The sequence below is a fragment of the Garra rufa genome, chromosome 18 (genome assembly GCF_049309525.1).
Source record: "Garra rufa chromosome 18, GarRuf1.0, whole genome shotgun sequence".
Taxonomy (NCBI): domain Eukaryota; kingdom Metazoa; phylum Chordata; class Actinopteri; order Cypriniformes; family Cyprinidae; genus Garra; species Garra rufa.
Genome location: NC_133378.1, coordinates 32,694,222 through 32,712,052, shown reverse-complemented (window position 1 = coordinate 32,712,052; position 17,831 = coordinate 32,694,222). Strand labels below are relative to the sequence as shown.

General features: G+C 31.4%; 1 protein-coding gene across 1 annotated transcript in view; it reads left to right on the top strand.

Moving 5' to 3' along the window:
- cpne9 (copine family member IX) overlaps window positions 1–17,831 on the top strand; it is a 67,590-nt gene that overhangs the window by 31,745 nt on the left and 18,014 nt on the right. The window contains exons 8-12 of the mRNA XM_073823123.1: window positions 6,383–6,446; window positions 8,861–8,964; window positions 13,096–13,200; window positions 16,136–16,177; window positions 16,371–16,446. Coding sequence (XP_073679224.1) covers window positions 6,383–6,446; window positions 8,861–8,964; window positions 13,096–13,200; window positions 16,136–16,177; window positions 16,371–16,446 — 391 coding nt within the window. The remainder of the gene's footprint in view (window positions 1–6,382; window positions 6,447–8,860; window positions 8,965–13,095; window positions 13,201–16,135; window positions 16,178–16,370; window positions 16,447–17,831) is intronic.

Sequence of the window (17,831 nt, the reverse complement as noted above, 5' to 3'; positions counted from 1 at the left end):
ATATTTTATTTTATTTTAAAATTTTTTCAACAATTTAAAAGTCTTTACTTTTGATCAATTTAATCCTTGCATCCTTGCATTTTAATATGCTGACGTGGTGCTTATTTTAAATTTTATTTTATTTTATTTTATTTTATTTTTTTATTTTTTTATTTTTTTAATTTATTTTTTTTTTAATTTTTTTTATTTATTTTTTTGTTTTTATTTATTTATTTTTTTTATTTCTCCAGTCTACAGTGTCACATGATCCTTCAGAAATTATTCTAATAATCTGATTTGGTGCTTAAAAAACATTTTATTTCATTTTATTATTTTATAATTTTTTGCAACAATATAAAAGTCTTTACTTTTGATCAATTTAATGCATCCTTGCGGAACAAAATATGTATTTATTTAAATGAAGTCTTACTGACATCACACTTTTGAACAATAGTGTATATAAATGTGTGTTTAAAAAAAAAAAAAATATATATATATATATATATATATATACACACACACATATTTGCCACAAATGCTTGATTTATTCAATGCTACACCAAAAATGAGTTATTTAAATGGCATATAACATATAAAACAATATACAGTTTTTATTTTGATATAGGTATCTGGATACAGAAAAAAAAAACAGAAGTAAGTTATTACATTTTTCGTTAGTTTGATTAAAAAAAATGTGTAATTGTTCATAATACAGGTTGGCATTATAGTATTAACTATTATTAACTAATATTAAATATTATTAACCATTATTTAGTCAATAATTACAGACACGAAAGGCAGCAGTTTTGTAGAGTGATCCTTTTAGTGTTTCTTTTTTTTTATTTCTGCAGGAAAGTATGTATTTTTAAAAACTATTATATAATTACATTCATTCCAGCTCAGCCAAATGGAGATAACTTGATAAAACACTTCCCACTGCAAAGAGTCATTTTCAGCCTCCATGCCACCTCTAGCCTTCTCCATGGCAGATCCGCCTCACTGAATCTTACCTGCATGTCTGGATCTGACATGTGTCTCAGGAGGGGGGAAATGAGACGCGTGGTGGGACGCTTCCCTGTCTTAGATGTCCTTCAGTCTAAATTCCTATTTGGCATTATTGAGCTTTAACTGGATTTCTAGCCTGCAGGTGGTCAGCAGGTTTGTGAGTTTATGCACGTATGTGTGTGTGTGTGTGTGTGTGTGTGTGAATAGATGCAGGGTCAAAGGCTGAACCAAAGTATCAGGCTAACCTGCCACTCAGCTGTTGCGGTGATATTTGTTCCCATGGGAATCCGGTTTTATCCAATCAAATGCAAAGATGGCATGAGACCACTTAGAATGGGGTTTAAAAATGATGAAAGAGAGTCTGTGGCCATGGAGACAAATCTTTGGAGCTGGAATCAATCATCTCATTTTATAATTTTATGACAAATATACTGGGCTATCCAGACTCTGTATGCGATTGGATACAGTTTGTGCATAAGCCTCATGTCCACTTACAGTCAGCGTGAAATCAAAACGTACTCTGTTTGCCTTCTTAATGGTTGTTCCTAGTGTTATTTTTGAAGGATTCATTGTTTTCCTTTCCAGATGATGTCTCCAAGCTCTAATTTTCACCACTTGGTTTTCACAAACCCATCAATTCCTTATGGATGTACCAGTCAAATTTTTCCAGTTTGGAATAATAATTATTTTTTAATGCTCACCAAGGCTATATTTCTTTGATCAAAAATACAATAAAAACAACAAAACTCAGAAACATTACAACGTAAAAGCTCTTTCTACTTTAATTTCTTAAAATATACACTGCCATTCAAAAGTTTGGGATCAGTCATTTTTAAAAAGTTTTTTTAAAAGTCTTCTCTGCTCATCAAGGCTGCATTTATTTTATAAAAAATACAGAAAAAATTTAATATTGTGAAATATTATTGCAATTTAAAATAGTGGTTTTCTATTTCAATATACTTTAAAGTATAATTTATTTCTGTGATGCAAATCTGATTTTTCTGCATCATTACTGCACTCTGCAGTGTTGCATTGATAAAAAGTGATAACAAAGATTTACATTGTTAGAAAAGGTATCTATTTTCAATAAATGCTTTTATTCATCAAAGAATCCTAAAAAAAGTATCACCATTTATTATTATTAAGCAGCACAACTGTTTCCAACATTGATAATAAATCAGCATATTAGAATGATTTCTGAAGAGTCATGTGACACTGAAGACTGCAGTAATTCCTGGTGAAAAGTCAGCATTTCATCCTAGAAATAAATTATATTTTAAAGTATATTAAAATAGAAAACTATTATTTTAAATTGTCATAATATTTCACATTATTACTGTTTTTAATACATTTTTGTTTTAATAAAGGGAGCCTCGATGAGCAAAAAAGAGTCTTAATCTTAAAAAAGAAGCTTAATTTTTGCATCATTTTATACCTTATGTATATACCAGTCAAAAGCTTGGAATAATGAATATTTTTGAAAGAGGTCTCTTATGCTCACCAAGGCTATATTTCTTTGATCAAAAACACAATAAAAAACAACAAAACTCAGAAATATTACAATGTAAAAGCTCTTTCTACTTTAATTTCTTAAAATATACACTGCCGTTCAAAAGTTTGGGAACAGTAATTTTTTTAAAAGTTTTTTTACAGTCTTTTTTGCTCATCAAGGCTGCATGTATTTGATTAAAATGCAGAAAAAATTGTGATATTGTGAAATATTCTTGCAATTTAAAATAGTGGTTTTCTATTTTAATATACTTGAAAATATAATTTATTCCTGTGATGCAAAGCTGAATTTTCAGCATCATTACTGCAGTCTTCAGCGTCAAATTATCCTTCAGAAATCATTCTAATATGTTGATTTAATGTCAGTGTTGGACAGTTTTGCTTTTTTTGGAACCTGTGATAATTTTTTTCTGGAGCTTTGATGAATAAAATGTTAAAAAGGACAGCATTTATTATTATTTTTTCTTTCATTCAGCAAGGATGTGTTAAACTGATAAAAAGTGATTAGAAAAAAAAATTGTTTTGAATAAATGCTGTTCTTTTTCATTTTTATTCATCAAAAATGTATCACAAATCCAAAAAACACTTAATATTTTTTGGTAAGCAGCACAACTGTTTTCAACATTGATAATTATTCAGCATATTAGAATGATTTTTGAAGGATCTTGTGACACTGAAGACATCAGTAATGGCTGGTGAAAATTCAGCATTTCATTACAGAAATAAACGATATTTTGAACTATATTAAAATAAAATAAAAAATGTTATTATAAATCACAATAATATTTAATAATATTACAGTTTTTTTCTGTATTTTTGATCAAATAAATGCAACTTTGTTGAGAATTAGAGACTTTTTAAAATAAAATTAAAACTCGTACCAATCCAAAACATTAGAACAGCAGTGTAAATTTTATTATTGCTGTTTTTAATAGATTTTTTTATCTAAAAATGCAGCCTTGGTGAGCCAAAAAAGAATCATAATTATTTTAAATCAATTAATTTCCTCTTTCCCTTCCTGATTTTTTATTTTTTTTCCATATCACACTTTAATGTTTCAGATCATCAAACAATTTTAAATATTAATCAAAGATAACACAACATGCAGTTTATGAATGAAGTTTTTTCATTATGAAGGGAAAACAAAATCCAAACCCACATGGCCCTGTGTAAAAAAAAAAAAGTGTTTGCCCCCTAAACTTAATAACTGGTTGGGCCACCCTTAGCAGCAACAACTGCAATCAAGCATTTGCGATAACTTGCAATGAGTCTGTTACAGTGCTGTGCAGGAATTTTGGCCTAATCATCATGGCAGAATTGTTGTAATTCAGCCACACTGGAGGGTTTTCAAGCATGAACCGCCTTTTTAAGGTCATGCCATAGCATCTCATTAGGATTCAGGTCAGGACTTTGACTAGGCCACTCCAAAGTCTTCATTTTGTTTTTCTTCAGCTATTTAGAAGTGGATTTGCTGGTGTGTTTTGGATCATTGTCCTGCTGCAGAACCCAAGTTCGCTTCAGCTTGAAGGTCACGAACAGATGGCCGGACATTGTCCTTCAGGATTTTTTGGTAGACAGCAGAATTCATGGTTCAATTTATCACAGCAAGTCTTCCAGGTCCATAAGCAGCAAAAAAAATTTTAACCAGCATATTTTACTGTTGGTATAATGTTCTTTTTCTGAAATGCTGTGTTACTTTTTACGCCAGATGTAATGGGACACACACCTTTCAAAAAGTTCAACTTTTGTCTCATCAGTCCACAGAATATTTTCCCAAAAGTCTTGGGGATCATCAAGATGTGTTCTGGCAAAACTGAGACGAGCCTTTATGTTCTTTTTGCTCAGTAGCAATTTTCGTCTTGGAACTCTGCCATGCAGGCCATTGGTGCAGTCATGAACACTGACCTTAACTGAGGCAAGAGAGGCCTGCAGTTCTTTAGATGTTGTTGTGGGTTCTTTTGTGACCTCTTGGATGAGTCGTCGCTGCACTCTTGAGGTATTTTTGGTCCTGGGAAGGTTCACCACTGTTCCATGTTTTCACCATTTGTGGATAATGGCTCTCACTGTGGTTCGCTGGAGTCCCAAAGCTTTAGAAATAGCTTTATAACCTTTTCCACACTGATAGATCTCAATTACTTTCTTTCTCATTCGTTCCTAAATTTCTTTGCATCTCAACATGATGTGTAGCTTTTGAGGATCTTTTGGTCTGTTTCACTTTGTCAGGCAGGTCCTATATAAGTGATTTCTTGATTGCGAACAGGTATGGCTAGAGAAACTTATGCCGCGTTACTCGTGTTTTTCCGACCTTCTACCCGTGAAAGTGCACCCGAACGGCAGTCAAACCCGTGACTTCTCACTCGTGAACTCGTACTAGATCGATGTACTCCCAGTTCCGAGTTCTGACGTGACAGCCCGCGAAAACACTTATGTCAGCACCTACGGGTGCGGTGTTTATGCAAGTGGTACACAGTAAAAAAAATAGACTTTAGGACAATATAACGTTGCAAACAAATTAATAATAATGTAATAATAATCAATGCGCTCAGGCAGTTTGGGGTGACTTGCTTGGAATGCTGCAAAGTCGTGAGTCGTGATTTGAAGTCGTGATTTACGAGCTAAAAAACCTGCCTGGAACGCAGCATTAGGTGTGATAAACCACAGTTATGTTTTAAAAGGGGTGGCAAACACTTTTTCACACAGGGCCATGTGTGTTTGGATTTTTTTTCCCTTTATAAAAAAATCCCTTCATTTAAAAACTGCATGTTATGTTTACTTGTGTTATCTTTGATTAATATTTAAATTTGTTTGATGATCTGAAACATTAAAAGTGTGACAAACATGCAAAAAAATAAAACAATCATTAAGGGGGCCAACACTTTTTCACACCACCGTATGTATGTATGTATTTATGTATGTATAAAAAAAAATACATTTTGCTTAAGTATGGAAGCTTGTAAGATTTCTTTTGCATTGATTTTTTTTTAAATATAATTATATAATTAGCACAGTTCCTGCCCTAATTCATTTAACAGCTATGCAAAAAAATAAATAAATAAAAAACTTCCTCTTTCACTGAAAATTATGTCAGTTCATGCAATCAGAATGGTTTTGCGAACGTAATTTTTTTGACACCAAAATCGATGTGCGTTGAGTGTCTGTCTTTGCGTTTGTAATGTTCAATCACTTCATTTATGGAGCCTATGTATGTATAAAAAATACATTTTGATTAAAATATGGAAGCTTGTAAGACTTCTTTTGCATTTAATATTTTTAAATATATATAATTAGCACAGTTCCTGCTCCAATTCACAAAACAGCTAAGCAAGAAATAAATAAATAAAAATAATTTCCTCTTTCACTCAGTTCATGCAATCAGAATGGTTTTGCAAACTTCATTTGTTGACTCCCAAAATCGATCTGTCTATGCATTTGTAATGTTCCATCACTTCATTTTTGCTTCTTCCTCTCTCCCCCTCTCTCTCTTGTCCCTCACACAGTATTTCAGTCCTCACCCTCAGCCTTTAATCTTTTTTCTAGCTAACCCTCATCACCTTTTCCCCCTCATTCCCAACACTTTCCCTCTTTTCAGGTGAATCATGTTCTTTTCAGAGGTTCGATGTGGGCTATTCAGCGACTGAAGTGGCCCACCATTACCGCCAGTGCAATCGAATTGTTCTGCAGAAAGCTCTTAGCAGCAAAAAGCGCTCAAGCAACTCTGTAAAAAGCACACCAAAATGGAGTCGTCTTATTTGTTCTGATTTTGAGTGGGCTTGCGGTGCGCTTATAACTGTGGCAGTCTTCACGAGGGGTTGACTTGAACTCTTGTCTTTAAAAACGTTACCCCACATTTTATTGAAAGTTTAAAAGCATTTATCTGTCTTTTCTCAAGGGGCATTCCTGGGAAGAAATGCGGGAGCATTATCTTCACAGCTGAGGAACTCAGCAATTGTCGGGTCAGTACAAAACTATCCTCATGCACACACACTTAGTTTGACTCTGCAGTCTTTCATCAAGCTGAATGCCTAAGGCATTGTATTTAAATATCAGAGGTGAAGGTTTTCTTTTTGCTAAGATTAGGCACAGAGAGACAGAAAAAGGAATGAATATCTAGATTTACCAAGTTTAATCCACCATGGATCTCTCTGTAGTCGCTGAAGAGTGAACAAATGAATCTTATGAAAACTTTCAAGCACATGTGATATTTTACCACAGGGAAAATGTCAATATCAAGACTTTTTTATGGTTATTAGCACATTTTCTTGCCCAATCTTCACACACCCTGGACCACATCGTAAGTAGCTTGGATATATTTTGAGCAATAGCCAAAAATATATTGTATGGGTCAAAATGATTGATTTTTCTTTTATGCCAAAAATGATTAGGATATTAAGTAGTTTAGTTAAGTTCCATGAAGATATTTTGTAAATTTCCTACCATAAATATATCCAAAATTAATTTTTGAGTGGTAATATGCATTGCTAAGAATTTCATTTGGAAAATGTAAAGGGCGATTTTTTCAATGGAAAGCTTATTTATTCAGCTTTAAGGTTTTGATATATTGGAATTGTAATACTTTAATTTATGTTAACATTACATATTGCTTAATGATATAGAAGCTTGTAGGACCATTAAGTTTTTATTTTATTTTATTTTATTTTATTTTATTTTATTTTATTTTATTTTATTGCACTTAAATTTATGCATATTGATAAAAAACAAAAAAGAGAAAAGTATAATTTGCTTAATGGTATGGAAGCTTGTAGGACCATTAAGATTTCTTTTGCATATTTTTTTAAAGTTATTTTTATTTTATTTTATTTGGATTTGTTGCACATTTAATTGACATTATTTCTATAATAATAATAATAATAATAATAATAATAATAATAATAATAATAATAATAATTAAAAGTAAAAATAATTAAAAATTAAAGTAATTTATACATAGTTTTAAAGTATTTATACATCATGGAAGGTATTTGTGGCACTTTAACTATATGTTGGTTTAAAATAATACAATAAAAATATGTTTTACAGAAATTATAATTATTATGTACAGTATACACTACCAAAGTTTAGGGTCAGTAGGATTTTTTTGTACTGAAAACTGAACAACGAGGACAGTAAAGAAATTGTTTATAAAAAAAATCTATTTCAAATAAATCCTGTTCTTTTGAACTTTATTCATTAAGGACTCCTGAAAAAAATATATTATGGTTTCGCATAAATATTAAGCAAGTTTTCTAAAAATTTTTGAGCAGCAAATCAGCATATTAGATTGATGATTTAAAATAAATAAAAGTACAAAACAATTGTTTTAAGTTGAAATAATATTTGACATCATTACTGTATTTTTACTGTACCATTACTGTATTTTTGATCAAATAAATGCAGCTTTTGTGAAATGTTACATTATACTGACCTCAAACTATAATAACAATAGTGTATCTTTATTTATGTAGGGCTTGGGTCATGATGTACAAGATAACTGGTTTGATTTTGGTGTGATATTTTGTGAGATTCCTCCACACACATTTAATCCTAAACCCTTGTAGACTTGGCAATCAACACAAGACTGCAAGATCATGCCAAGTTTAGTATTTGGCTCACTATTTTGCCCTGTCCATGTTAATAACTGTTTTAAACCGTCCATCTCTTTTCAGTCATTCCACTCCCAATTTGACAGTTTCAGTGCCTTGGGCCAGTCCATAAAGCCACATAAATATCATTTCAGATGACAGAAATTATGTATATATATTCAATTTCGTCCCTCTGTGTCCTTGTAATAGCATGTAGCTACAGAGAGTGTTTGGCAGAAATCCATGACAGTTCACCTCAAATACAGCTTCAGTCTCCCCAAGAGAGATGGCCGTTTTAAAAGGCAGATGAGCTATCTGTCCAGCGTGACAGCCGGACCGTAGTTCCTCGAGTGCTCCCTAGACATTCTCTCTCTATCAAGATCCAATTAAATCTGTTGCATGTGTGACTTCCCTCCTGGTCTTGAGGGTCTCCCCAGAGATCTGGTATTCTGAAGAGAACAGCACCAGTAAATAGCTAAACACCGGAGACCTCTGCTCAGCATTAATATGTATGAACCAATTGCTGTTCTCCTCTAATACGAGTGCGTCCTCTCTGTGGAATTGATTTCTTGTCCTAGTATTTTGCCTTTGTTGTGTCCTGAACTCCTGCTCCGGAGAGATGTTAACTGAAGCTGCCGATTAAAAGTCATTGTTGGATGAAATAGTGCCAGTATTGAAGACTCTATGTCGGGGGTGCATGGGTTTTGTTTGCTTGTTTGTGCACCTTGTTTGTGTTTGGGAATATTCTATTCCCATCTATCCCATTGTAATCAAGTGTTTTATGACAGGACATTGCAACCATGCAACTCTGTGCTAACAAGTTGGATAAGAAGGATTTCTTCGGGAAGTCTGATCCCTTCCTGGTGTTTTACCGCAGCAATGAAGACGGCACGTGAGTATGAGTATTCATTGAGCTTCATGTTACTAATAAACATCGTCTTAAAGAAATAGTTCTCCCAGAAATGATAGTTCAAGATGTACACTACTAAAAATAAAGGTGCTTCATGATGCCATAGAAGAACCTTTTTCATCTAATTTGTTCCATAAAGAACCTTTAACATCTGAAGAACCGTTCTGTTTCACAAAAGGTTCTTTGTGGTAAAATAAGGTTTTTCAGATTATAAAAAGGTAAGAAAGAGATGGTTCCTTAAAGCAGTGGTTCTCAATCCTGGTCCTGGGGGACCCCTGCTCTGCACATTTTGCATGTCTCCCTTATTTAACACACCTGATTGAGATCATCAGCTCATTAGTAGATCCATGAACTGAACTAACAAGCTGAAGATCTCAATCAGGTGTGTTTAAATAAGAGAGACATGCAAAATGTGCAGAGCAGGGGTCCTCCAGGACCAGGATTGAGAACCACTGCCTTAAAGAACCTTTGACTGAATGGTTCTTTGTGGAACCAAAAATGGTTCTTCTATGGCAGGGTTCCCCAAATCTTACCCTGGAGGTCCAATGCGCTTCAGAGTTTAGCTCCAACCCTGATCACACTCACCTACCTGTTATCCTCTAATGATCCTGAAGACCTTGATTAGCATGCTCAGGTGTGTTTGATTAGGGTAAGAGCTAAACTCTGCAGGAAAATGGATCTCGAGGTCCAGATTTGATGATCCCTGTTCTATGGCATCGCTCTTAAGAACCTTTTAAAGCACTTTTATTTTTAAGAGTTCCGATTACTTTGTTTCTTCATCGATACTCACCAGTGGATCCTCAGCGAATGGGTGCTGTCCAAACAGCTGATGAAAACATTACAATCATCCACAAGTAATTCACACAACCCCAGTCCATCAGTTAATGTCTTTTGACTGAAAATCTGTGTGTTTGTAAGAATAAGTCCATCATTACAGAACTTTAACTTTAAACTGTCACTTCTGGTCAAAATATGAGTCTATAATGAATAAAAATTGTAAAAAAAGTCTCAACAAAATCCACCAACATATTTGTTTAGGACTGTTTTCAGTTGTAAACAGTGCTTGATCTGTACATATTTGTCTTCTGATTCAACTGAGACAGATTTTTAGAAAGCAAAATTATGAATGGAGGACTCATATTTAGCTGGAAGACATAGTTTGAAGGACCCTAGTGAAAAATAAATATACTAAAATGTATTTAAACTACATATACTACAAATACATTTACATATTATGTACTTAACAAAAATACCCTCCAGTTGTGCTTAAACTGGTATATTTAAAGTTTGCTAAATTGAAACAACAAATATTGTACTTAATACACTTCAATTGTGCAGAAGTAGTGCTGAAGTCCAACTAAAGATATACTTGAGTATATTTGATTGCGCTAAAGTGCAACTAATGCAAGTATACTTTAGGTTAAATTGAAATATTTTGCATTTAAAGACTGATATTATTTAAAGATCATACAATCCTCATCAACATTGACATTAAAAGACATTTTAGGCTTAGTATTAAGAAATGTGCATTGTGCACAAGTAATACTCCAAATAAAGTTTAATTACAATTTTTATATCAGTAAGTCTTGAGCGATTTGTCAGTAAATATGTAACCATAGACCACAAAACCAGTAGTAAGGGCCAATTTTTGTAATTTGAGATTTATACATAATATAAAAAGCTCAATTAAGATGATTTCCATTGATGTATGGTTTGTTAGGATAGGAAAATATTGGGCCGAGTTACAACTATTTGAAAATCTGGAATCTGAGGTGCAAAAAAAAAAATCAAAATATTGAGAAAATCACCTTTAAATTTGTCCAAATGAAGTTAGCAATGCAAATTACTAATCAAAAATTAAGTTTTGATATAATTTATATTTTATTTGGCTATTGCTACAAATAAACTCATGTTACTTAAGATACTTAAGGTTTTGTGGTCCAGGGTCACATATGTTAATAGACTTGAACCTTACTTAGTATAAAATAAATTACTTGTGGATTACTTGTGGATTATTGTGATGTTTTTATCAGCTGTTTGGACTCTCATTCTGACAGCACCCATTTACTACAGAGGATCCATTGCAGTGCATTTCTCCAAATCTGTTCTCTGATGAAGAAATAAACTCATCTACATCTTGGATGGCCTCAGGGTTGAGTACACTGTCAGCAAATTTTCCTTTTTGGGTCAACCAGGCATGATGCAACATGTGCTTTTGTCAGGTAACCTAAATTAATTAATATTTTATTTAAAGGAATAGTTCACTTCCAAAACAAAGAGTTACAGATAATGTACTCACCCATTTGTCATCCAAGATGTTCACGTCTTTCTATCTTCAGTCTTAAAGAAATAGTTTTCTGAGGAAAACATTTCAGGATTTCTCTCCATGTAATAGATATGATGGTGCCGCCAAGTTTGAAATTGCAAAATGCAGTTTAAATGCAGCTTCAAAGGGCTCTAAACAATCCCACCCGAGGAAGAAGGGTCTCATCTACTGAAACAATTGGTTATTTTCTAAAATAAATGTACAGTTTATATACTTTTTAATCTCAAACGCTTGTCTTGCCGAGCTAGACAAGATGAGCATTTGAGGTTAAAAAGAATATAATTTTTTTTTTTTTTTTTTTTTTTTAGAAAATAACCCATCGTTTTGCTAGATAAGACCCTTCTTTCCTCGCCTGTGATCGTTTAGAGCAGGGGTCCCCAAACTTTTTTTCTGAGAGGGCCACATAATTTTCTTTTCTGGTGAAAAAAAAATTATGTGAAAGAAAGACGTGAACATTTTCTATGACAAGGGGGTGAGTACATTATCTGTACATTTTTGCTCTGAAAGTGAACTCCTCCTTTAAGTCAGAAAAAAATCTGTGAATTGGGACTCAACCGTCTTTTTATTTGTGATATACTGTCTCAGTCTAAATTGCATTCACACTTGTGTTTTAGGAAGCCAAACAAATTAGAATATAATAATTATTATAACAACAATGACAGTAATAGCCATATATTTTAAAACAATTGCACTGCAAAATAAATAGAAATGAATATTATAGGTATATTATTCTTTGCTTTACACTACAGTAGAGAAATTACAATACTTCTTTCGTAATTTCCACACTTGAAAGAGATATTTTGAATTTAGACTGCAGTAACATTACCCATCTAAACCGCTAGCTGTCAGCAATTCCTACCGCACTTTTAATGACAGTAGAGCTTTTATTTTGACAGAAAACTTCATATTCAGTGAAAACAGGCTTACAAAAACATCTCAGTTTAAATCTAGTGAAATGCTAATCATCTGCCGCGAAAATAAAGCACAACTGGCTGTAAACTAACAGCACGTGCAATAAACAAGTTCACTGCATTCACTGCGAACTGAGCCGTTCTGAGGTACGGAAAACATGGGATCATGTGCTGATCGCCTGAACGAAGTGCTTGCTTTACTTTGAAATGCACAGAGAGAACAGACTTGATGAAGCTGTATTTTGCTTTCCTTTTTAGTTAGTTTGACACATACTGTGCCAAAGAATAATGGCCCAAAATACACCTTTAAAGACCTTTTATGTCAGAATAAGAAGTTTAAAAATATTTTAAAAACTACACTTTTTGCCTGGAAGACCGGTGGTTTCATATTGTCCACAATGTATTTTGGGTTTAATACACAGCTATTGGGTTTCATAGCTGATCAGTCCAGCTCAAAACTATTAAACAGAAATCAAACAATGAACAAAATGTCCTGCTTTGTGTTGACTGACATGGTTGAATCTTTTTGCCAGCTGTCCTGAAAGAAGAAGCCTGGTCGAGAGAGGCTTTATTGCTTCTTTTTTATCACTTTGTGCCTGGTTAGGACATGGTATTAGCTAAATGTTTCTAATCTAGACTGAACATAAAACCCCATAAAAGGCAAAATTATCCATAAGTGTTAGTTCACTTGACTGATGACAGAGGGTTATGGTAGTGTTGCGAAACCTGAGAGGCTCTTCATGCCCGCCATGAGCTGCTCTTGATGTTAACCACTTTTACTGATGTTATTCGGTTGGTGTTCGTTTTCAAAGAAAAGCATACAGGTATCATAACAAGCCTTTAACTAAGATTTCCTTTTTGATTTGACTTTTGTAGGTTCACTATCTGTCACAAAACAGAGGTGATAAAGAATACTTTGAACCCCGTGTGGCAGCCCTTCACCATCCCGGTGCGCGCTCTCTGTAATGGAGACTATGACAGGTGAGGCTCTTAAAAACCTTACGAGAAGTGTAACCCTGCTTGCATAGCTACTTAATGTTGACATGAAGTCATTTTTCACCCCATTTACTTTCCTAATACATGTTCCAGCTCTTGCTGTGAATAATTAACTGATTCATGATTTCCCAAGAAAATGCCAGTTATTAAATATTCACTTGTTTTGCTTGAAAATATTTTTTGTTATTAGGTTCAAATGGGTTTAAATAGCTTTCCATTTTACTTTAAATACATACTGCCTAATGTTTAAAAATATTAGGGCTGTTAGTCTATTAAATGTTTCTTTGTAATAAATCTCATATTTTATTCCTTGTTAACGCATTCAGTTAGGAAAGAAAATAATGTGTAATTGTGAAGGTGCATCAAAACACAAGGGAATTGCACATCTGAAATAATTAAATTCTAAAACGTTAGACTTCATTTACTTAAGACTTAATCTTACATTTAGACAGATGTTTTTCCTGAGCATTAGTCTTTTTGTGGTTTGATGATAATTAAATTTCACCACACTCAACGACTTTTGTTGAACTTCCCATCTGGGTTTGATTTATAAATACGTTATTTTAGATACTATTAGCTTTTTAATATTTGTATTAATTAGATTGTATTAGTTATTTTATTTTTACATTTTCTGTTTTCATTTTAAAGATTTAATAATTGTGTTGTGTGTTTGTGTGTCATTTCTAGTAGTTTTTTTTTTATGTGTCTATATAGTTTTATGAATTTTTATTTTAAAGTTTTATGTGCTGTGTTTGTGATTTTTAGTGTTTTTTTATTATATATAACGTTTCTGTGAATTTTTGTTTAAACTTTTAGTAATTATGTTGTTTTGTCATTTTTAGACTATTTAAAATATGTATCTATATAGTTTATATTAATTTTTTGTTTTAAAGTTTAAGTAATTGTGTTGTTTTTGGCATTTTCAGTATTTTTTTAAACATGAATTTAGTTGTTGTGTGTTATTTTTAGTATTTTTTAAATATATATATATAGATATAAATCTATATATAAAGTTTAAGTAATTGTGTTGTTTTTGTCATTTTCAGTATTTTTTTTAAATATATATCTATATATAGTTTATATGAATTTTTGTTTTTTTAGTTTTAGTATGTTGTGTGTCAATTTTTTTATATCTATATAGTTTCTATCAATTTTTTTTTCAAGTTGTTAGAAATTGTGTTTTGTCATTTTTAGTAATTTTTCAAATATACACTGCCACTCAAAAGCTTGTAATGTTTTTAAAAGTCTTTTATGTTCATCAAGGCTTCATTTATTTGATCAAACATACGGAAAAAAACAATAATATTGCAAAATGTTATTACAATAAAAAACAATGGTTTTTATTTTAATATACTTGAAAATATAATTAATTTCTGTGATGCAATGCTGAATTTTCATCAGCTATTACTCCTATCTTAAGTGTCACATAATCCTTCTAATATGCTGTTTTATTATTATCAATTGTGCTGCCAAATATTTTTTTGGAACCTGTGATTCTTTTTTTTTTTTTCAGGATTTTTTGAATAACCAGTTAAAAAGAACAGCATTTATTCAAAACATAAATATTTTCTAACAATGTAAATCTATGCTATTACTTTTTATTAATTTAACACATCCTTGGAGAATATTAATTTCTTTAAAACAAGGATAAAACTTTGAACATTTCTATTCTAAATAAATGCTGTTCTTTTTAACATTTTATTGATCAAAGAATCCTGAAAAAAGTATCACAGGTTTCAAAAAAATATTAAGCCGCATTGATAATAAATCAGCAATGATTTCTGAAGGATCATGTGACACTGAAGACTGGAGTAATGATGCTGAAAATTTAGCGTTGTATCACAGGAATAATTACATTTGAAAATGTATTCATATAGAAAACAGTTTTTTTTTTAATTGAAATAATATTTCACAATAATTACATTTTTTCTGTATTTTTGATCAAATAAATTCAGGCTTAATGAGGATTGGAAACTTCTTTAAAAAAAATGTAAAATGCAAAATTCTTGCTTATCCTAAACTTTTCAGTGGCAGTGTATATCTATGTAGTTGCTATGAATTTTTGTTTTAAAATATTTGTGATTGTGTTGTGTCTTTGTCATTTTTAGAATTTTTTTAAAATATATATCCATATAATTTCTATTCATTTTTGTTTTAAAGTTTTAGTATGTGATGTGGGTTTGTCATTTTTAGTATTTTTGTAAATATATATCCACATAGTTTCTATAAATTTTTGCTTCAGTCATTTTTATACATAAAGTTGAAGTATACATAAACAAACATAATATTTTTTAATGTCATTTTATTTCACTTAACTTATTTTATTTTAAATATCAAAAATGTTTTAATGATTTTAATTAATTTTTTTTTAGTTTTAGTTAACAATAATGTCTTTCTTCGTTTAATAAGAGTTAGAATACTGTATTGGATAAATGCAATAAGAGTGTTAAAAAATAGCGAAAAATTATGACAGCCCTAATAAATGTATGATACGAGTAAAGATACAGTGTTGATTTTATGCATCAGATTCTTGAGAGCCAGTGCCTTTGTTTTTATGTCCTTAACTATTAAATCATCTTTGACTTTTTATTAGGAGTCTATGATTTTTAAGAGCAATAGATTTTTTCTAGCACCTTTAAAGCATCCCTCAGACTTGTATACCAAGCTCAGAGGTGTTTAAACGAGACGCCGCTGGTGCCGTGAGCTGTGGAAACGGGCAGCTGTGTCACTGTGGCAGTCGGAATAATCCCAGCAGTCAGCTGGAGTGAGGCAGCGGCCGGTGCGGGTGTTATTTTGGACTGGCTCTGCGGACTCACAGGGCTGCTGTCATACTCTGACCTTTTGAGAAAATTCAGCCTGTCTGCACTTAATTTTAGATATTGACTTGCTGTGAGGTTTGATTTGTTTGTGATCTCTCCAGAACAGTGAAGGTTGATGTTTACGACTGGGACCGAGATGGAAGGTACGCTGTTTTTCGTGGCTTGCGTTCCCCCTCGTGGGTAGTAAATATTGTGTTTATGAATACATAAATTATCCTGCATAACAAGAATAACTCCAGTCAAATTTTCATTAGCCAAAATCATTTCTTCTCAGCATGCTCGTGCAATGTTCATTAACTATTCCTCGCTCAAGTAAACGCTTTCATTTTTCTTCAGTCATGACTTCATCGGAGAGTTTACCACCAGCTACAGAGAGCTGTCTCGCGGACAGAGCCAGTTTAATGTTTATGAGGTAAAAAACATTGTTTGGTACAAATAAATGTTGAGTTCTGGTGAAACACACAGTCATTTCTCAACACTTTAGCTTTAGTTATTTCGATGTGATTTAAAAACACTTACCTTGAAAAGGGTAAAAAATTAGACTTGCAATTCTTAAAAGTAAAGAAGGATTTTACAAAAAATACTATATTTTTGTATGTAATTGTTTATATGTTTATGAATTATACAACAGTGTGGATTGTGTTTTAGTATGTAAAATGTGTTAATTAAAAACTTTTTACTACAGTGATTTGAATGTAAATTCAACAGGTTATCCAGATTTTTTATTGTTAGATACAACAAAGAAAGTGAATACAGGTCAAAAGAGGGTGTTTAAAACTAGTTACTTTTCATGCAATGATAATATTTATGTTTATGTTAGATAATAGCTTATTTTTGTCATTTTTAGTTTTTTTTTTAAATATGTATGCTACCAGTCAAAAGTTTTTGAACAGTAAGATTTTTAAGTTTTTTTATATATATATTTTTATTGTTTAAAATAACTGTTTTCTGTTTGAATATATTTTAAAATATAATTTATTCTTGTGATTTAAAATCTAAATTTTACAACAAAAAAAGTGAATACTGGTCAAAAGAGGGTGTTTAAAACTAGTTACTTTTCATGCAATAATAATATTTATGTTTATGTTAGATAATAGCTTATCTAACATATCTAATTTAGCTAAATAAATATGTAAAACATGTTTTGTCATTCTTAGCTTTTTTTACCAGTCAAAAGTTTTTGAACAGTAAGATTTTTAAGTTTTTTTTTTAAGAAGTCTCTTTTGTTCACCTACACTGCATTTATTTGTTCCAAAGTGCAAAAAAACTGTAACATTTTGAAATATTTTTATTGTTTAAAATCACTGTTTTATATTTGAATATATTTTAAAATGTCATTTATTCTTGTGATTTAAAATCTAAATTTTACAACAAAAAAGTGAATACTGGTCAAAAGAGGGTGTTTAAAACTAATTTTCATGCAATAATAATATTTATGTTTATGTTAGATAACAGCTTATCTAACATATCTAATTTAGCTAAATAAATATGTAAAACATGTTTTGTCATTCTTAGTTTTTTTTTTTTAAATATGTATGCTACCAGTCAAAAGTTTTTGAACAGTAAGATTTTTAAGTTTTTTTTAAGAAGTCTCTTTTGTTCACCTACACTGCATTTATTTGTTCCAAAGTGCAAAAAAAATGTAACATTTTGAAATATTTTTATTGTTTAAAATCACTGTTTTATATTTGAATATATTTTAAAATATAATTTATTCTTGTGATTTAAAATCTAAATTTTACAACAAAAAAAAAGTGAATACTGGTCAAAAGAGGGTGTTTAAAACTAATTACTTTT